At 41.5% G+C, this 13,703-nt stretch overlaps 1 protein-coding gene across 1 annotated transcript in view; it reads right to left on the bottom strand.

Moving 5' to 3' along the window:
• Window positions 1–13,703, bottom strand: part of klhdc8b (kelch domain containing 8B) — a 202,704-nt gene that overhangs the window by 139,491 nt on the left and 49,510 nt on the right. Inside the window, exon 2 of the mRNA XM_042492578.2 lies at window positions 11,881–13,263. Within this exon, the coding sequence (XP_042348512.1) occupies window positions 11,881–12,271 (391 nt within the window). The 5' untranslated portion in view covers window positions 12,272–13,263. The remainder of the gene's footprint in view (window positions 1–11,880; window positions 13,264–13,703) is intronic.

Genomic DNA, 13,703 nt, shown 5'->3' with positions numbered 1-13,703 from the left:
TATTAGACAAACACAAACAAGAAGAGTCTAAAGAAAATGCAGATGTTTCTATCAGCTGCTTGCTGCTCATGCTAAGTGATATAGTGTTGGATGTGACATGAATATGCAGAAACTCCAGCTTGTGCCCTCCAGCAGAACATCTAAACTTCAGCTCAGCCGGGCCACACTATCAGAGCCTCCGTCATCAGAGACTGATACCTAGAATAGAAACCACTGTGCTCAGCGCTGTGGATTTAGGGCTTTACGAAGGTGCATGAAAAGTGAAAAGTTTGAAACTTTGTACCGAGCACAAGCCTTAGTGTTTTATCACTGAAACAGAACAGCTTGTCAAGCAAAACAGACTGAGTATGAGTGCAAAGTCTCTGCAGACAAATGTCACTTTGATGTCATTATCTCAGGCTTTTCCGCCCTCATGAATATAAGCTTCTCAGAAAAATGTCCTTTTAAAAGGAACATTTTTTGAAAGTTGGGTTAAGTTTGTACAAATAATCATGGCTTTAAAAAGAACAGCTCATTTACATATTCATGATGTGAACAAGCTGCTCAGATGAGCATTCAATGAGCATCTAAAGATAGTTTGAATGGTGGTGTGTGCTGTGTCTTTGTGTGTGTGCATAAAACCACGGACTTACTTTTAAAGTAGTAGTATGCAGCATTCTGAGTATTAATACAGCAGCAAACAACATTTTTTTATGTAAAGATGAGTGGTATATTCAGCAGAGAATTAAGTCACGCTGTCTGTGTGTGTTTTGTAATCTGAGCTTCTCTGCTTTTTGTTGTGTTACAGTCACATGTGAGTCCCATGTGTTATCTTGTAATCCAAGCTTCTGTTTTTTGTTGTGTTCAGGTCACATGTGAGTGGTATCTTACTGGCTAGCAAATTGCCATCACTCTGCACTCCATCATACAAAGGTTACCACTGATATTTTGAGAGTCTCTCCCCCAACACTGTTTGCCTTGCCAGCACTGTTAACGTTGTTAGCACATTTAACTGTTAGCCACCATCTCAGTCACATCCATGTTTAGAGTTGTGTGCAGACAACCTCTGAATCATAAAAAAAGCTCAGAATATTGTAAAAATCTCGTACGATAATTAATAACAGAATATGTAACCATGCCACTGCAGGGAAAAAGTGAACACATGCATACACACCTAACACACAAATTACAAATGCATGCACACACACACAGAAAATATACACCATAATTGGCTTCTGTGATGAGCATCATCCAGCTCATTTGAAGCTAAAAGCAAAGAGATCTCCAAAATGGCCCCAGTGATCTCATGGTTATTTGCGTCTGTGTGTGTGTGTGTGGGTGTGTGTGTGTGTTGGTCATTGACGAGCTGTTATGCAGGCAGAGGATCAGGAAATCAGATCAAAGAGCCTTAACATCCTCAACAGGAACTGTGAGTGTGTGCTGATATTTGAGTGTATCATTACAGAAAATGCATGTTTTGCTTATTTTGAAACCATTACAGTATTGTGAGAAATACAAATGTATGTGAGAATGACTCTGCAATAGTTCTCCAGGTGCGATCGTGACTACGAAGAGCCTCGGCTTTACTATTCCCCTATTTTCATGATTCTGCTTTCCAGAACTAACAGGGCTTTTTGGCTTATCTTGTTTTACAAATTAGCATATATTAATGTATTTCGCATGTAAAATGTGCACGGCACTTAATAGATCAAAAAAAGTAAACGTGAATGGGGCAAATCTGTTTCCTCATCATCATGGGTTACAGTGGGTCTGTGCTTGTTTTGAGAGGGATTAATGTTGATGTCACAGACACACTCAGTCCATGTTTCACCTAAACTGTGGTCGCCTGCCAACTTGACATATTGTGTGTCAGTTCTGGCCACAATGTCATTGGTCACAACATATTAGAGCTGCAAATGCTAAGCTACTTCCTTAGTCAATTATCATGTGTTACATTAATCAAGCACCATATGTTCAATGTAGCTAAGTCAGCTGATGAAAACAGCTGGACAGGTGGGCCAGATGTCCCTAAATAGCATTAGTTTGCTAAAAGTAGTTAAAAACTGTAAAAATGTAAAAATTAAAAAAAAAAAAAGTTACACATGTGCAGATATATTTGTGCGCACAAACTTTTTTACACATGCACAAAATAGTTCTCTAGCTACAAAACAAGTTTTTTACACATGCAAATTACATGTGTGTGCAAAAACCTTTTCACACAAGCAAAAAACACTTCTACAGTTATTCTGGTACACGTGCAAATTAAATCTGTATGCATAGAGCTTTTTCGCACATGCATTAAATATCTGTACAGCAGCAAAACTTTGTTGTACATGAACAAATTATGTCTGCACAAAACCTTTTATAAATACACAAAATATCTTAATCACGATAAAATGTTGCTACATGTGCAAATGACATCTGTGTGCACAAACATTTTTAGCTGCAAAGCATTATTACACATCAGCAAACTTGCTGGCCTCAGTATCCTGTTTGCTGCATGTTTACTGAGATGCCACCTTGCTCTGTTCTAAAGAGAAAGTGTTTGGGGAAAAAACATGTTGTTTTTTTCTCAAAGACAAAAAAATCTAAGTATCAGGTTGGTTGAAAGGAAAATTTTTGTGTTGCAGTACACAGTTGTGGCTCCACACAGGATGTAGATAGAAGGCTGAATAATATCAATATAAATGCACAAAGGCACAGAGGGTGTACACTGGAGCAGATCGAGGAGCAAAGTCCAGATCTGTAACCGGCTGCTGCTGAAAACCTTTGAGAGCACACACTGAAAACGTGTAAGATAACCCCACACAATGGATAGTTAAATGTCCTTTGCAAGAGCAACCGTTTGATTCACAGAAACTGCTGATAAAGATACGCAGAAACTGCTGAGGAATCTTTCCCGCTGTGTCCTCTAACTCTTCTTTACCTTGTTAACATGGACATACAGACAGAATCTAACTTGGCATCAGTGTTGACAAAAGAATGCTCTCCTAGAAACCCTGGAAAGATGTCTCTTATCCCTTGTCCTGCAAGGACTTATGTTGTTTTATTGGAACAGCTATACTTTAAGATATTCACTGCTTTGGTCTTTACTATTTACAAGACTACAGTATGAGTAGAAAGTGTATTCAGTGGAGCACAGATCTCTGCCAGGCGCCCCCCCCCCCCAAGCTAATCATGTCCACACTTGCATAGTGTATACCGGGGTTAACATGTTTTTAAGTTTGTTCTTTTCAAATAGAAATCCATCAAATGACCAAATTGAACCAAAACTAACACATCACAAAAAAAAAATCAAAATCATATCACAGAGCACATTACAGCACCCCTAGCACAACGACAGACTCTTTAATAATGCAGTCTGAAGCTCCAGGAGCCCAGAAACCAGGTCATCACAGCTTGTTCAAGAAAAATAAGCAGGAGAAAAGCTGTTGCAATAGGAAATTGTGAAGCACAAAGAAAGTAGACACGTATTTAATTAAACTCTAAGAATCAGAGACGACTACCGGGTCATGTAAATGTGCAGAAAACACAGTGCAGTATATGTAAATCTTCCGCTGTCTCTCTCTCTCAAGCGGAGAGAGTGGAGTCTTTCCTGGGATTTTGTTTGTAACCGACTTCACACCTTTTTCTTCCCTCCCCTCCCCAAAGAACTCTCTCTCCTCTGCCACTTTGAAGCCATGACAGCGCACCTTTATCTTCTTCCTTGTAGAAACACACTTTATATCTTTCAGGAGCTTGACAGCGCTGCGGAACAGTTATTTTTCAGTCAGTGGCGGAGTGCAGGCCAGCTGACAGACAGACAGACGGCAACGGCTGACTAAGGAGAAGGCAGTGGTCGTTAATCACAGAGGAAGAGGAAACGATGCTCATCTATGCAGTGCGGGTATGACACTTTTGAGTCATGCTACAGTAGCAATTAAAAATCGGCTACTCTAAGGTGTGACGAGGACTAAAAGCTGTTGTACGAGAGCAGTAGAGGATTGCATTTATTATATGCAATGCTTCATGCATCTGACTTAAGCCAAAGAAGAAAGAAGTGTGTAATATCCGAGCCTTGAGCTGAGTGAAGTAAAAGAGGTGAGAGGGGAAAGACGATATAAAAGGGCAGAGCCGAAAAGAAAAACCAAAGTGGGCAAACGTTTGAGCGGAGAGACTAGGGATTTCTATACAGCAGCATTTGGGATTACTGATGAAGAGCCAGAAAGAGAGAACCGGAGGATAAAAGAGAAATCCACACGCACACATGATGTTGGTTTCAACAGAGGCAGCAAAAGGTGCCACAAGTGTGCGCACACACACACACACACACACACGTGTGTTCTTCAGGCTGCTAATTTAGTAGTACACAGAATTGACACACACATTCTCTGTCTGTGGCTTTGCCCGACACAAACAAACAGACATTTACAACTAGTGTGCTTGCTCCCTCTGATAAGTCTAAAAAGAAACACTGTAGTCACACACTTGTTGCCAAGGAACAGCGATACTAGGTTGAGGAGAGGAGAGGAGAGCAGGTCAAGACATGTCAATCATCGGACAACCATCTGAAAGACACGCATGCGCACACGCACGCCTACACGCACACCCACGCCCACGCCCACACACACACATACACAAAGGTTCACCCCAGACATCAGAGAGCATTAATGGAGGATGTGTAGATGCTGGCTGAAAGCACATCCAAAAACAAAACACACGCAAGTCTCTCTGTATACACATGAAAGCGTGTGTATTTTACCAGTTTTTGCACCTAAACCTCTTGGCTGCAGTAAAGAAAGAAAAAAACCCAACACCCGACAAAAGCAACTTGACATTGCTGCCAAGCCTACAATATAATGTACACATTCGTTGTGGGTAATCCTACAAACAACACTTACTTCATTATAAGCACTCTTGTCTGCATTTTCTTGCTTGTTTGGTTTTTTTTTTTACCACTTTTCTCCTCACTGTTTCCTTTTTTTCTATTTTTTGAGTCTTGTTAAGTTGCTTGTTGCCTTTTCCCAATGTTTTTGAAAGAAATAAAGCCAATGTGCTCAGGTTTCAAAGGGTTAACAGAGCTCCCTCTCCTCGATTTCCCTCCTCCATCGCTTTGCAAGGTTGTGGTATGTTCTGCCTCGGACACACAGCATCCTCTGTTCACCTCGCATTAAGTCTACGTAACTATGTAGTATGTATACTGTATGTATATGAATAAACTATAAACATTTCTCCCAAGCGTCACAAACAAGTCCAGTCCATGAGAGCCCACCATCCAAAGTTGAAGCTGATGTAAATTCATGAGTTTTATTCCCAAAGGCGATGAGCATCTTGGCTGGCTATAGCAGAGATCAGTCATGTGTAAGAGCGCCTTCAGCTCATCCAATGAGGCTTGCCTTTTCAGCTGCTCTGCCGTAAGGTCAAAGAAAATGCAAAGTTTATATCCTTTGTATTTCAGCTGGCTTAAGCACTTCCACTTTACAACAGCGACCACAGGTGATAGCCCCCAATCTTTATAATGTTCATAAAACATGACATTCACCAAGAATGTCAGGCTCCAACTTCTCTATCCCTTCGAGTAGTATCCCCAAATTGAACTTTCTGCTCACAAAGGCTTCTATTTTATGTTTCCTTTTCCAGTTTGGTCACTCTCATTTGACTTGACCTCTCATTTTTCATCATAAATGGATACTTAAAGTAAGGAATACTTGTCTTATTTGCCCCAGCACAGATTGTTTTTGACACAAACTTAATCCCAGGCTTGCAGCACAGTAAACAATAAGCTTAACTCTGTTTCTTCAGACACACATTCACGCACACATAGTCCTGACAGCTTGACAGAACTAGTAGGAGGATGTAAACACTATAGGCGCTCAGAGTGTGAGGGTGTTCAGCTGGATCAGTGGTCCGACACGTGATGTCTTTGGTTCAAGTTGAGCTGAAGATCTTTATCTTCCAGCTGCATCTTTTTTATGTGACTCTGATCTCTCTGACAGTGATAAACAGGTCGAAACAGTCAGTAGCAGTGCTGTTTTTCACTAGTAGTGCATGGAGTGTTTCAGCTCATCCCTTTATCTGTAGATGAGGCTGTTGTCTTTTCTTAACATAAAATTAACCCCTTCACAGGCATTGTAACCTCATGGTAAACATTTTGTTGAAACTGCTTCACTAAAAACTTGTCAAAAACCACTTTCATTTTATACAGATTATTTAAATGAAGCAACATGGTGTAAAGAAGCCTGTTTTTGCACATGCTGCGCACAACCACTCTAATCACCGCTCTGCACCTCCATTGGCTTCAAGCTGATTCTCAGTCAAATTCCGTATCCCCTCAAGGACAGCTGAAACCACAGAAGTTTCACGAGATTCAGCCGCAGGCAAACTTTCTTAGACGTGACTGTGCACAGGGTTTTGGATAATGTTTTTTTCAAGTTTTTTTTCCAAATCCTGGGGCTTTTGCAGGGATGGTAACTGTGCCACTGCATATTTCAGGTAACAGTGGTGTATATATCCATGTGGAGTATAATCCAAGTATTGTCAAGTGCGGTACCCAATTAAAGCGAGTTTCCTTACTATCTATACTAATAGCCATTGGCGTTCAATGGCTGTTGACCCACCATACAGCCATCAAGGTGCCCCACAGACAGACACTGTATACACACATAAACACACGGTGGTCATATAGTTGGTCATTTGTCACACAGATGTCGTAAGGCGTCAGAAAAAATGTACTGTTTCTACAGTGACAATGCTGCAGTTTCCCTGTTGTAATAAACAACTGGATGACATAAGTCTTACAATCAAAACGCACAACAGCAGACATAATCCTCACTGATTAACACTGGGTGTCTCACTTTAATACATTCCATAGGATTTACTGGTGGTGCTGATTATCAACTGCACCACATTTCATCTTCCTTCTATAATCACTGACAACTGGAAACAGTGTGGATTAAAAAACAATTGTAAATGAACAGTGTTAGACTGCTGTCCCAAATGTATTCTTTTTTTCTTTTCTTTTCTTTTCTTTTCTTTCCCTATTTATCAGTGCAAAGGGCACTATACAAAATTGAGATAATGCCAAACAATACATATATTGGAGTAGACATAAACAGCAATATAGGATACTTGAAAAGAGACAAAACATATAGACAAAACAAAAATAAAGAATAAGATGTAAAACTAATATTGCTGGAATAAAAAATGTGCAAACTGGTTGTTGTTACTAGGAATGGTTTGGCATAGGCGAACATGTATGTATATGAGTGCGTGTATGATTTTGATGGATAAAGAAGAGACAAGAGAAAAGAAGGACTGAGCAAATAATAATAATCGGAAAAAACAATGATATAAAGAAAATAAAATAAGTGAAATAATAATAAATATAATAATAATAATAATAAGAAGAAGAAGAGTGTGAATAATTGGATAAGAAATAATTAATAATATGTCAATAAAACACGTAAATAAATATATTTTTAAAAATTTAAAAAAAAAACAGTTGTCCCCCCTGGGGGTATGAGAGCTCAGAGGGACGTCAGTCAGGCTTGCCTTGCCAGCTCTTGCCTTTGCACTCATTTGTTTTGCTGCTCCAGGCTGCACCCAGACCCTTGGGAGGTTCCTGGCCCTTTGCAGATACCCGTTGCCCTTGCTGAGCCCTCCTCAGACCCTTGGGAGTAAGCCAGAGCCTGGGGGCAATCTGTGAGTGTGTTTGGTTTAAAGCATATTCAGCTTTTTTTCCTTACTCTAAATTTCCTATACTGTATATTTTCCTGCTGGGGCTGCTTAGAGGACGAACACACTCTTGTGTATCTCCCCTGGAGCACTCACCGTACATGAAAACATGAGGGCTTAAGCTGTTAATGTTAAGCTTTTCTTTAATGGGAGTTTTTCTTTAATGAGTATGACAGCATCCACTTAGGGAAGTGTTTTGACTGCAGGGCAACAGAGCAGAACTGCACTAGTTTCTGGACTGAAAGCATGTCCCGTCTCCATGCTCATTACACACCACAGACTGCAGAGTTTCATCCAAAACACTGCTCTCTGGTAGATATTTTTCCATATAAGTCCTTTGCAAACATAACGCTATCATTGGTAATTCATTTGTCTCAGGTTGCCTAATTAAACTTCCCCAAATTCAATACAGAGCAAGTCAGAGTGCCTAATGTTGGCCTTAACTGTGATATAACATCGTAGCATCCAGGATAGCTTCCACGCAATGGATGGCTTTTCCATCAGTGTGAGCAGTAAGCGACTAAGTTGGACATCCAAACGTTTGCAGGTTACAATACAGTAGATAAACTATGGGAGAGAGGGAGAGAGCGCAGACGACAGAGGGACGCAAAACAGAGAAGAGAAAGGGGGGTGCAAGGCAGCAGTGGAGGAGATGTAAAACAACATGCAGTGGAGAGTGGTGATCAACATCGATGTGCTGCTTCACCATCATCGTGCGTACTGGACACGCCCAAGGGACGCTGCCTGTTTTGCCAAACATGTCATGCACAAGATGACAAACAGAAGGAAGAGAATTAGAAGAAGCGATGTGAGAAAAAACACCAGCCCTTAGCTTATAATACATGTTTTAATATTTAAGGATATTTATAATATATAAAATTTTTTACACTATAGGCCTATTTTTACAATACATATTCGGGTGGGTCGGGCTTGGACAAAAATTGTGCAGGATTATGTAGGGTTGGGCCTGAAGTTTTGGGTTTTTTTTTACTGGCCAATTCTTTTTCAGTAGAATGTGTGAATGCAAATAAATTGCTGTCTTTTTGAATTCAGGTGTGCACATCAGTTTTACAGATTTATAGTTTCATACCTTGCCTTTAATTTTACTTCATACCTCTTTAATCCAGCATGTAATGCTTGATATGCACTGAATACAACATCCCATACATGCTGGAAGATCAGCATATGGAACAGAAATGCACATCACAGAAATACTTCTCCACTTTGTCTCTATTACCTTGAAAGGTCATGTTGAGTTCTCGGTTTATCAAGTCGGCACTCAACAGCGTGCAGCCGGAGATGTAAACACAGGAAACTGCAGTGCAGAAATTCTGTTCTCTCTCTCTGTTCATCGTCAGCCCTCAGACTTTCATCAATGTAATATCTGAACTCTCTCTAGACATTTTGGCTTTATATACATGGTATATCTTCTCCCCTATAATGACCTGTGATCATTTCATTTTCTTGCTTCCTTCCTCCCACTCTTCTCTCTTCCTCGCTTTCTCACGACTCTTCGTTCCTCTGTGCCAACATGCACAACCTCCGATAGCCTTCACACGCCCGGGGAATGAGTGTTAAGTCCAGTATGTTTATTCAGTGGAGGTAGACTGCGTGACAACCGGCTCTTCCACATGAGCCATGTTTGACATTCGGCTAAAGCACACAAGGTAGCGCACACACAAGCTGAGATATCACAGGAGACTTAAAACAAACACACACATACAAACTATTGACACCTCATCACATCCTGGTAATCTTGAGACTGCTTCACTGCAATATTAACTAAACCAGAGCCTAAGTTAAGCACCAGCTTCATGATTTGTGTGAGCAGCCATCGATCTCAAAGCCGCTCAGCTTCAGTCACAAGCGAACAGCTTCCACTCCAGAGACACTTTACCAGCTTCACAGTCACTGAAAGGCTTGGAGGGGCTTGTCCCAAAATGAACGGCTAATTAGTTAACTTCACCACTTCAGAGGAATGAGTTTGTTGTTGGTGTTGTTGTTTCAAAGTCTAATGTGTCAAAGCGACGGCATAATCAGTTCATAATGAGCCTGGATGAAGTTTTTGGCACTAGGCTAATTGATGGGGTGAAGGCAGAGTCCCGCACTGACGCATTTAGAATATCAGAACAGAAATCGATTCAACGCTCTACAAGCACTGCAATCTAGTACACCTGTCAAACAGAGACTGTATACATCTAATGTGTATGTGAATAACAAATATCCACAACCACTTGTGCACGCCTCTTGACTCAGAAACACCAACTATCTGCCAGTGATCCAAGGCAAATAGGTTATTTAGGCTGAAGTAAAGAAAAGGATGAAACCTGTAATGTAGAGCACTACCTTTCTAAAAAGCAGAGATTTTTTTTTAATCTAAAGTCCATGGAGTTTAGTTTATTCTGAGTATTCAGAAATGAAAAAAGAAACGTTTCCTCCATTACTCTCTGAAATGGGTTCTTAAGACAGATTCAGACACACCATAATTTACTTATTTCCCACCAAAATGTTTTTAAACTCGGGAAAACATGTTAAAAATAGGCGACAGACTCCTTTTTTATTGCCAGTAGACTAGAGTAGTGTACACAGCTCTGCAGCATACTCGTATGCCTTTCTGTTCTTCAACTGGTGTGTTACATTCACAGTCATGACAGGCATGAAAACAGGTTAGTGAACAGCAGAGAGCGGTAAGGTGGCCAGCGAAAATGTTATGGTGGTTACTTCTCTTTCACTTCGTCACTTTCACGTCGAGTCATTTGTGCTGGATGTAAATGTTGATTGTAACATTTCCCACTAAATACAAAAACCACATGTCGGTGAGTGTTGGTGGAGTTTTTTGTGCAGTAGGAAAGGGACTTTTTGGCAACTTTAGCAAGTTATTTACTTAAGTTTGCAAGTCATTTGAGCAAGTAAGTTGAAAACTTCTTCTCCAGCTGACACTTTTTGGTTTCTGGCTGCCTCATATGAGAATTAAAAACCTGCATGGCAGTCTTGAAAATGCATTTCATGGCTACATGCATTTAGTACTATGTAATGGTGCAACAAAGATTGGGGCCAAAGCTACATGTCCCAAACCAAAAACTTTATCAACTCAAAAGTTGATAATGTGCATAGAAGACATGGAAATAAAGGAACAGCACTGTTAGGCTATCACACTGCTGCATTATAACAAAAGATGGAAGATCAGACTGTTATTTCTTTCTAACAGAACAGTGTTCAGATGTACTTTACTATAGAAACACATATTTAAAAGTTACTGTGACCAACAACCCAAAAGTTAAATTCATACTTTACACAACAAAAGGATTTGAGCATGAGTACAAACCAAGTTTGCCAAAGTCATCTTGAATAAACCTTCCTCAAATCCAAATAAGAGCAAATCAGAGCTGTTAGCTAACCTTAACATAAACTCTGGCACTGTTACAACACGCACTGGTCCTGAATGGCTCATATTATGATGTAACCTGTAACCAAAACTCCTGCCTTAGGAGCGGTGGTGCCTTAAGTAGCTACTTAGCCAGGGAATGTAATTTTAGTGGCTTACATCAGAACGGACAAACACACAAATAAAAGACCACATCTTATAAACTCTTAGCATGCCAAATATTGTCCGACAGATCCACATGAATCGGTTCGATCACTGAGAAAAAAACCCAAAGCCTGACAGATCGGCCATGCCTGGTCACAATTGCTAAGCTATGATTGCACAATGCTGTTTAGGGGAGGAGTTTAGACAATTCATTTTTTAATACCATTCTGTTAATGCAGCAATAAGAATGGACACCAATTCTCAGTGGATTTGCACAATTGACAGTGTGCAACACTAAACCTACAGCTTGGAAAAAACCTGAAGACAAGCTGAAACCCACAAAAATCAGACAAACCACAGACTAATTCCATCAATTTGCACAGATATCTAAGTCTTTGACAGTCAGGAAGGAGCATAAATTTACAACTGAGTACACTCATTAGAAAACGCACTGAAAGACTGGTCAGTAACATCTGGAGTCACAGTAGATGACCAAGTAAGCCCTGCAAGAATGCCCATTTTTTGCATGCCCTTGCACAATAACCATCATTCAGCAGCTTGCTCTGTTTCTGTGCAGTGCAATTCCAATCAGTCAACACACCCAAATCCCATTCATAATCAGAAAAGCAGCATTACACACATTAATTCAACTTTCCTACCTTTCTCAATGGTAGTGACTCCCATGGATGGCTGACCCAGGCTGGACTTCGTCTCCCATTTGCCCTCATCCGGGTGGTACATCTCCACAGATGCCAGGGGGGTCTGTTGTTGGTTCATTCCCCCAAGCACCATCACCTGTCCTCCCAACGCCACAGCCGAGGCTCCTGCTCGCGCAGTAGGCAGCGGCGGCAGCTGGCTCCACGTCTGGCTCTCTACATCCAGGACCTCGACGCTGTCCAGAGGCATGCCAGTCTCGCTGCAGCCCCCAAGCACGTAGAGCAGGCCTTCGTGGTAGACGGGAGTGCAGTAGACGCGGCGCTGCGACATGGGGGGGAACTGCTCCCAGTACAGGGACTTAACAGGACTCACCGCCATCTCCTGCACAGGCATGTCTCCAGGACAGAGAGGAGGGGACACACCATCACACACCGCGCCGGGGAGGAGGAGGAGGGTAGTGGAGTGCAACGGTGGAGCAAAACTGAGAAACAAGCGGAGGCACAAGCTTGTTTCCGTCTGTTTGAGTGACCGCTTGAACCCCCGTGACCACAGTGGGGAAGAGAAAGCGAAAAATGGGTAGAAGGAGAGGGGATGAGGAGGATAGGGATGCAAGTGCGTACAGGAATGGACAGAATGGGGAAAAAGGAAGAGAGACAGAATGAGGAGAGTGTCTCCTCAGCCAGATGTCATGACTCCCTCACTACTCAAATGTTTTATTCATCTGGCTGTTGGTGTTTTCGAGCAGCAAAGCCATCTGCCTCTGTATTCCTTTCTCTCCGGCCCTCTCCTCTCCTTCACTTGATCCTGCCGGGAGGCTATTTTGGTTAAAGTTTTGGCTTGAGTATATTCCTGGGGAAAAAAAAGATGCTTGACGAGGGTGTCGTACGGCTTAAACTTAATCCCATGAAAAACCTCAAAGTTAAGAGAGGAGGAGTTGAAAAAGAGAAAAACCAACGAGCGGGGAAATGCCACTGGATCAAAGACCCGGGAAGAGAGAGTAAAGGAACACTGACCTTCACTTGTGCCCAGATAATCCAAGCGAAAGCCTTTACGGCAGAAAAGTTTATACCTTCAAACAAAATGAAATTATTCAGGGCTACCAGTCCCCATCTGCAGCCGCTCTGCAGTTCTATTTGCACTCTGGTGATGGAGCCTAAGGTGGAAAAAAACTTAGTAAGTCTTTAAATGAAAACTCTACGGGAGTGTAATGACTGCAAGACTTCCTTGCATTTTTCAGTAAGATTTCTCTCTCTTAATTAAACAAGAACTCCAAATCCTGGAGCGTTGTTCTATGACTTGCTGTCGGCACGGGGCCTCGTGAACTGTGTGCTTTGTAGCTTCCTTGTAGCTTTGGAGAAGATGAAGGTCCCTCGGCGGTGCCCAACCTGAAAGAAAAGACAACACGGTATTAATAGAGGAGTATAAATTAAGAGCTAGGATGGCAATCTTAAATGAAAGATAATGAAAGAAAATAACTGCCTGCTTATGTGCTGAACAGTTAAATGTCATCTACTTTCCAGTGGCTATATACTGCTTATCAGAAAGCAGGTGTTCAGATCCAAAACAGCCCTGCAATAAAAGTAGGGCTGGGGACTGAAACCTACTACACCTTGAGATCTGAGCCAAATTATGCATCTTACATGCCACCTGCAGAGTAAAGTGAAGCGGGTTAGCCCTGAAGTTTGCAAGCAAAGTTAGCCTCCCACTGGAGTCTTACCAAACACCCTTAAGGTGGACTCTTAAGGTGGACCAGCTATTTTCATCTTGGAGACAATCTCAGCCGCTATGATAGTAATAATAATAGAGAGATAATGAAGTATCTGCT

Source organism: Plectropomus leopardus, chromosome 9 (genome assembly GCF_026936395.1).
Source record: "Plectropomus leopardus strain MGB_pleo_1.0 chromosome 9, ASM2693639v1, whole genome shotgun sequence".
NCBI classification, from domain to species: domain Eukaryota; kingdom Metazoa; phylum Chordata; class Actinopteri; order Perciformes; family Serranidae; genus Plectropomus; species Plectropomus leopardus.
Note: the sequence above shows the minus strand (reverse complement) of the source record. Positions and strands in the feature narration are given on the sequence as shown.